At 27.1% G+C, this 8,771-nt stretch overlaps 1 protein-coding gene across 1 annotated transcript; it reads left to right on the top strand.

Moving 5' to 3' along the window:
• The first annotated feature begins 6,235 nt into the window (after positions 1-6,235).
• On the top strand, positions 6,236-7,083 carry LOC149054420 (uncharacterized). The gene is made up of 4 exons (XM_089230023.1): positions 6,236-6,255; positions 6,318-6,486; positions 6,676-6,823; positions 6,890-7,083. Exons 1-4 carry the CDS (start codon positions 6,236-6,238, stop codon positions 7,081-7,083), a joined length of 531 nt encoding a protein of 176 aa, XP_089086149.1.
• Positions 7,084-8,771: the final 1,688 nt, after the last annotated feature.

Raw genomic sequence — 8,771 nt, 5'->3', positions numbered from 1 at the left:
GTACTTATTTTATAATAATAATCTTAAGTATTGTACATTAAAATGCTTTACTTCAATTTACGGAATCGTCCAACCAGTTTTCCAAATGCTTGTTCCACAACAATTCTGAAACTACTCAACTTTTGATTGAAATGTATTTGAGCAGGTGTCAAGTGACCAATATTCTTATAAGGTATTAATAGAGCTTCAGTTAGAGGATAAGCTCCATCACCAATCACATGGCTACCTTCTGGTATAATTGTCCAGGGATCATCTAAAAGTTTTTGCCCAACACCACTTCTTCTATAAACTCGTGCATCGTGCGATGATCCAGGCCAGCCAGCGAATACATCAGTAAACATATATTGTGAATCCACAATACCCTTGTTCATTAATAAAAAGTATCAAATGAGGAATATGACTAATTAGTAATTACATGTATTGGGATTAGTAGTATTTTATTTAGCACATAATATTTTTATACCTGTAAAACTATTGAAGCCACTTGTTTTCGGTTTACAAACATAGTACCATCTAGTTTTGGCATTTTTTTCCGGCCAACCCAAGGTGCGAGAATTTTAATATGGCACCCATCAATAGCTCCAATTACATTTGGTAGTGCCCCTGGCCTTAATGAGTTAAATTTTTCGATTGTCCAATAGGCCATTTAATAAATTTATAAGAAATCATGTTTAACTTAGTTAAAATACTTTTAATTATTGAATGGCTTGTGCTTTCAGCAACATCAAATCTGTTAGCTAACTGCCTGAAAGATAATTGATAGATAAAATATAGTACATTTTTTTTAACTACTCATTAAAACTATTATGCAAAAAGTTATTCTGAATTGATTGTCACAACATCCGAATTTCTTCCACCAGTCACCACTCACCACAGTGGACTGTTGACTGTTGGAAAAATTCACCGGTTACACATTCCGAATTTCTTGCATAGTAATTTTAATCAGCGTAATAATAATCAAAACAGGATATCGCCAAATAACGCAGGATGTTATATCTGTCAATCTGTGGCGGCACGAATCATTTCGCACGAGATTGTAGGCAGGCAGGTCAAAATCCTAGACAAAACAATAATATATATAGACCACAAATTCCAAATTTCAATCCGCGTAGAAGTAACAATAGTAATAATAACGTGGAACCACTGAGTTGCACATATTTCAATAAAAGGGGACACGAAATTTCGAGTTGTTACACAAAACAGCGAAACGATAGGAATAACGCAAATTCGTCGGGAAACGCTCAGATACCAACCTCGAGTGGGGTGAGATTGGTACGTCAAATAATCGATTCAGAACCCTCACAGAACGATGTTTACGCATTTCAACAGCTATAGTTCAAAATCATATAATATTACAATCACCTAGTTTTAATACAGAAAATGTTCAATTACTATTAGACACGGGTAGCGATTTAAATTTAATAAAAATAAATAAATTAACTGGTAACACGATAATAAATGAAAATGAAAAAATTTATCTAAAAGGCATAAACGAAAAAATAGTTCCTACAATTGGACGCACAATAATCACATTGATAATAGATATAAACGAATTTAAAGCCGACTTTTTTGTAGTAGATAAACAATTTCCGGTTGATAAAGACGGGATACTAGGACAGAAATTTCTGATAGAAAATAACGCTGTAATAGATATCGCAAATAGTACATTATCACTCAGAAAAATACTTACCAATATTAATGAAAAATGTATATAAAACTAAGGAAAAACGGGTATGATTTGGAGCCTATGATATTGAGTCTTAGAAATATAGTATAATATATTTTATATTAAAGCTAAACAAATTTTGTTGAATCAATGTTTTATTTCATTAATTGTAAATCAATAATCCATAAATTTAATTACTCTGGGATTAAACTGATGGAAATGTATGTGCATTAATTTAAAGATAAAAAGTTATGACTGTATTTAATTTAAAGAAAACCTTCTTGAAATTGATTTCTCAACAAAATAAAAACAAGGAAACTCATGCATTGATTTTATGTTACAATTTCTTATTTTTAAAGATTATTGGGATTAAATCAATTTGTCTTGTATATAAACAAATAATGAACTGTAAGCATTGTTTTTATGCTATTTTTCCTTATTTAAAAAAAATTCTTGATTTTAAAACAAATTACTTTTTTTTCATAAAAACTATGATTTCTTCTTTGAAAATTATAATAAAATAATATATTATAGTAAAAGTTAAGTTTTTATTGTTTTGAAGTAAATTATTACCTAATACGATTTATAAACAAGGTATTGTTATTTAAACAAAATGCTTAATGTAAGTTCTAAAGTTACTTATCGGATTATAGATAAATAAAATAAAAATATAGATACATTGTTTAAAAATAAATCATTTGAACAATTTATTGTTATTCAAGCATAATATTAAATATAATATACAATATAAGCCCCTGGTTACAGGAATGACATAATAAAAATAAAAAATAAAAATATAAACAAACACAAACGGTAAAAATATTGTCAAATACCTATGTTATATATTGAATATACTAAATTTAAATGTACATCAAAATTATGCTCAAATATATTACAGCTATTTGTTTATCAAAAAATAAAAATAAACATATTAAATAAAATACACTAAAATTATTAATAACTGAGATAATAATACCTAAGTTCCTTATAATTTTGTATAAGATTGAACAAAGTAAAAAAAGTTTAATTGTACATACCTAGGTTGATATAAAAAAATACTGTTGTATAATATGTATAATCTTTATGGTTATACTATAAACAAAATAAAATAATGTATTTTAATAAATAAAAATAAATTTTTATATAAAGTAATGTTTTAAACGTATTACAGTGTCTTTATTATTAAGATAATATAAATGAACTGGAGGACCCATGAAATCTGTAATACTTTTTAAAACATATAGTCCAGTATCAATACTTGAGACAACATAACTAACAAAATGTTTGTTATAAGAGAGTACATTTAAAGTATTACATAAAAACAATACTTTCTCATCAAGACATATATTTTTTTTAAATTTATATACTAATGTTGTATTGTCAAATAAAGCTGTAAGTATATTATTGATTTTATACACTGTGTTGTTGTATACAATTTGGTCATAACAAAGAGCCTGATCAAGTGCAGTCAAATCATTAGGTGAAAACAAAATTTTAATTTTTTCAAAATATTCACATGAACTAAGTGGAGAGCCTAAATTTGTCGAGATACAAGAACTGTTGCTTAAATTTAAAATATAATCAGAAAAATTAATGGAATATTTTATACCTAACGAAATAGGAATATGAACTCTTGAAGTTATGTTTTTGATGTATGTTTTAAGTTGTCTATGCTTAGACTCAAATCTATAACTCCATAAATATTTTAAGGGCCCTGACTTTTTTATTATATTACAATAGTGGATAATTAAATGATGTTTAGGCTTTAATGAACCTTGAAATAACTCAGTATACCTATTTATTATTATGATACGTGATATGTTTTTCTAAATTTAAAATAATTTGATTACTAAATTTTGGTAACAACAGTAAATCAATCATCTCAATAAAATTAACTAAAAACAACCAAATTTGATTATTTTCAGGGACTAAGTCTCCTATTAGAAGAGGAAAAAAATGAATAAATATCTGCATTTCTCTTGAAGACATTTTGAATTTTAATGTATTTATTTTAATTTGCTTTATAGAAGGGGACATGTTTCCAATTTCAGTGTCACCATAATTAAATCCTTGTTTTCTACTATTTAATGTTTCCAAACTAAAAAACCTCAAATTAATTAAATTACATATGATATGGTTCATATCGTATACACAAATTCCCTCATAAATATCATGCATTATATCCACTGCATAGTTATTAACAACATAAGTAATATACTTTATTAAATATAGATTCTTCATATATACCAGTAATTTGACAATTATTAGTCTTAACATGTTCATCATAATTTTGTTTGTTACGGAGTAAGTTAATATTTTCATTGGCAAGTACTTGAGTACTTTTTTTGTCAGAAATACAAAAACGACAGAAATAATTTGATGAAAATGACCTTACAAATCCCAAAACACTATTTACTCCAAGGTTATCTCCAACAACTAGACCTAACAGAAATTTAATCTTAAATTGTTTTCCATCATTTAATGTTAATTTTATTCCATGACTTTGTAGTTCATTAATTTCATCGACCAAAAAATAAAAACATTTGTCATTTCCTATCAATTTTACATCTTTGTAGTTAAATAAGGCAGCTACAAAAATATTATTTAAATTTGATTTTAGTCCTTCAGGAGCTGTGGGAAATGAATAATAAACACCTAAAATAGAAGATGAATGTGAACCCAATGGATTGTTCACCACAAAATCATCAAAATATAAGAAGTAGGGTATATAAATAACACCATCCTCATTGAACAACAATATTTCATCTTTCCATAATTGACTATTAAAGAAATTTGTAAATCCATTGTCATTTTTCAATAAATCTTGATTTTTGATATAAGAATCTAAAATACCTGGTGCCTCAAAGTATTTTCTAAATTGAAATTTTAATGGTAAGATAACTCCTTTGACTTTTTTTTAATCAACAGTGTTAATGTTATTTATTCGCACATCATCTATGGTGTTATCCAAATTAATAATTTTAGGCTTTTCATAATAATCATTAATTTGCAAAAATTTAAGAAATTTGTACTTAGCGTCTAATTCTACAAATGGATTTTCACAGAAATTAATAATAGATTTAAGTGCATTGTTTTGTTTAATGTTATTGTCAACAATTAATTTCTTTAATTCATGAGCGATGGATATGGTTATTATATTTGTTACATTTTGTTGAAGTTGGATAGCATCTTTTCTGGAGAAATTAAATTTCCCATAGTAATGGGTAGAAAATTTTAATGCACATTTATTTAAAGCATCAATATCTCAATCATCAATAGTCAACACAAGGTTCATGTATTAAAGAAATCCCTTCTATATTTGTGTTAGCATTATTTGCAATCTTAGTTGAGGAATCATTATTAATATTTTTAAAATTATGATTAGAGTTTATATTATTAAACATTTCACATTTCATATGTTTAGAAAATGTACGATAAGTTGAAAAAGTTTGTGAACAATGCGATATACCACAGTGATAAAAACTTGATGATGTTAATGAATGAACATACTTCAAATGTACCATAAATTGATCGAGTTCAGCAAATATATCTTTACAGATAAAGCATATTAAATCCATCTTTTAAATTAATGGAATTATTTTGACAAATTATTATACATAAATATGTTACAAAATATTGGTTTGAAAAAAAAAAGAATTAATAATTTAATAAAAAATAATAATAATAATAATATTAATATATAATTACTAAATTTTATTATGAGAATTTAAACAGTTAAATTAGAAATTAATGATGTCAGAGAAGAACATTTAACGTCACACTCATTATGAATATCATAGAGAAATTTTTGTAAAAAAGTCCAAACTAAAATAGATTGAATGGGATACTGTAAATTGAACACTTGGAAAATTTTAAAACATGTGTCGAATGCACGAACTATGTTATACAATTTACAATAGGTGTTGAAATAATATAAATAAAAGTCTTTTGTATCATCTAAATCAGCCTCCAACAATGCAAATTAATGGTTATAGTTTTTCTTTTTTTTTTTGTAAGCGTTGTCAATTCGTGATTGAATTTGAACATGTACCTAAGTCGTTCACTGAAACCACTTGTAATAAAAATGACGTTTTGGCATCGGAAATAGACGTTTTAACTACGCGTCGTTTGTTGGTAACAGGATCTATTTCAAATGATTTGGAAGTTGGAACCAATAGAGCATTCATTAAATCCAAAACTAGGTGATTTCTGGTTTCTGCAAAGGCAAAAATAAAATAATTCATTCATTAAATTAATTTAAAAAAGAGTTTAAATATTGTACCAAATATTGTACGCTTAAGCAATAATTTGCTGTTTCCATCTTTTATATTAGTGATCATTAACGGAATAATCTTAACAATAAATTGATCCCAGTTCACAAACAGTGAGTTTCCTTTTGAAGGATAAATATGATCAAAATCAATATCAATCTGAAATAAAATAAATCAAACAAATAATGTTAAAACAAATAAAAACTATAAGTGTTAAGCTTCAAAACGGTAAACTTGTAACATACATCTAAAAACAAAGCCAAACCATTAAATATAGGTACATTTATAACCTATAATTATGCCTATACTTAGAAAACAGTTCAAAAATTAAATAAAATAAAATATTACCAAACTGTAGGCAAATGACTGTTTCAAAATAGGCCATTCGTCAAGAATGTTGAATTTAATGTTGAACCAATGAGTGAAGTAACTTTAAAATGGCAAAAAACTTGTGAAATTCGTAGAGATTATCTATTGTCTCAAAATATTAACATAGTTGATATTCTTGACGAATGGCCTATTTTGAAACAGTCATTTGCCTACAGTTTGGTAATATTTTATTTTATTTAATTTTTGAACTGTTTTCTAAGTATAGGCATAATTATAGGTTATAAATGTACCTATATTTAATGGTTTGGCTTTGTTTTTAGATGTATGTTACAAGTTTACCGTTTTGAAGCTTAACACTTATAGTTTTTATTTGTTTTAACATTATTTGTTTGATTTATTTTATTTCAGATTGATATTGATTTTGATCATATTTATCCTTCAAAAGGAAACTCACTGTTTGTGAACTGGGATCAATTTATTGTTAAGATTATTCCGTTAATGATCACTAATATAAAAGATGGAAACAGCAAATTATTGCTTAAGCGTACAATATTTGGTACAATATTTAAACTCTTTTTTAAATTAATTTAATGAATGAATTATTTTATTTTTGCCTTTGCAGAAACCAGAAATCACCTAGTTTTGGATTTAATGAATGCTCTATTGGTTCCAACTTCCAAATCATTTGAAATAGATCCTGTTACCAACAAACGACGCGTAGTTAAAACGTCTATTTCCGATGCCAAAACGTCATTTTTATTACAAGTGGTTTCAGTGAACGACTTAGGTACATGTTCAAATTCAATCACGAATTGACAACGCTTACAAAAAAAAAAAAGAAAAACTATAACCATTAATTTGCATTGTTGGAGCTGATTTAGATGATACAAAAGACTTTTATTTATATTATTTCAACACCTATTGTAAATTGTATAACATAGTTCGTGCATTAGACACATGTTTTAAAATTTTCCAAGTGTTCAATTTACAGTATCCCATTCAATCTATTTTAGTTTGGACTTTTTTACAAAAATTTCTCTATGATATTCATAATGAGTGTGACGTTAAATGTTCTTCTCTGACATCATTAATTTCTAATTTAACTGTTTAAATTCTCATAGTAAAATTTAGTAATTATATATTAATATTATTATTATTATTATTTTTTATTAAATTATTAATTCTTTTTTTTTTCAAACCAATATTTTGTAACATATTTATGTATAATAATTTGTCAAAATAATTCCATTAATTTAAAAGATGGATTTAATATGCTTTATCTGTAAAGATATATTTGCTGAACTCGATCAATTTATGGTACATTTGAAGTATGTTCATTCATTAACATTATCAATGGCGATTTCGCCAACCAGTTATGTTAGTTTAGGACCTCAATAGCTGTGTCGAAGGCCGAACTCCTAGATTTCTCGGAAATTCGGCATCGTAAAAGTTAATTCTACGATATGTTAAATATGATAACCGAGATGAAATCGCAGTGTCGGCGTCGTTAAATTTAATTCTACGAAACGCTAAATATGAAATCGTAGTATAAACGGGCACACCTAAAGAGAGGCTTAAATGTCATTTGGTTATTGAGATTACGTATCACGAATAACCAGGATGTGGACCGACTGGTCACACGAGCGTGGGAAGCTGCGATAACATAAAATTACACACGTACGCTTTTGCGCGACTAGGCCATGGACACATACTTATCTTATCGATAGGAGAGGAAACGCAGGGAGTAGGACTAATGGACTATATAGGAGAGCCCCGATTAGACCCAATTCAGACGTGAGCCACCAGAGTCAGAGCAAGCACCTTCACGCCAGACACCAGTCCAATTTAATTATTCGGACCTAGAATATTTTTCAATTAAATCATTTTGTGCAGTAAAAGTGTTTTATTTACATAGTAATCAAATAAATATCTAATAATTAATCACAAATCAAGTTGTTATACTTATAACACTCAATCCATCTACCTCAACACCATTCGGTTGTCCTCCTGTATGCTGGGACGCTACAGAATAACAGTGTCACCTGCACAACAATACAAAAAACAAGAGAGTACCAACACAATCCGCAGGGTAGGTGACACGAAAACATGGGAAAAATTTACAGTAGGAAAAAGCAATAAGAAAACAAACTTAACATGACCGATTGACAACTATTGCTATTTTGCCATATTGGCACAAACAAGATCATTGCCTTTAACGCCACTGCCAATGGTTACATAGATTACTATTTATTTTTAATGAATAGAAATCATTGAATGGGAAGGGCATCAACAAATTTAAAACTAAAAAAAAAAAAGTGTGAATAGACCTCTAACTACTTTAGTCTTAGCTTTAAGTCCTGAATTCTAGTAAAATATACATATTTATGAATTATTTTTTAATTAAATACCTACATTAAAATTGTTAATTTTAAAATGAATAAATATGTGTTTAATATTGTATTAATTTTTTTTAAGTAAAGTTATGTATTAAATTAATGTACATA

This window comes from Diuraphis noxia, unplaced genomic scaffold (genome assembly GCF_037042655.1).
Source record: "Diuraphis noxia isolate RWA-SAM2 unplaced genomic scaffold, SU_Dnox_SAM2 contig0006, whole genome shotgun sequence".
NCBI lineage: Eukaryota > Metazoa > Arthropoda > Insecta > Hemiptera > Aphididae > Diuraphis > Diuraphis noxia.
The sequence above is the reverse complement of the archived record's forward strand: the minus strand, read 5'-3'. Positions and strand labels throughout refer to the sequence as shown.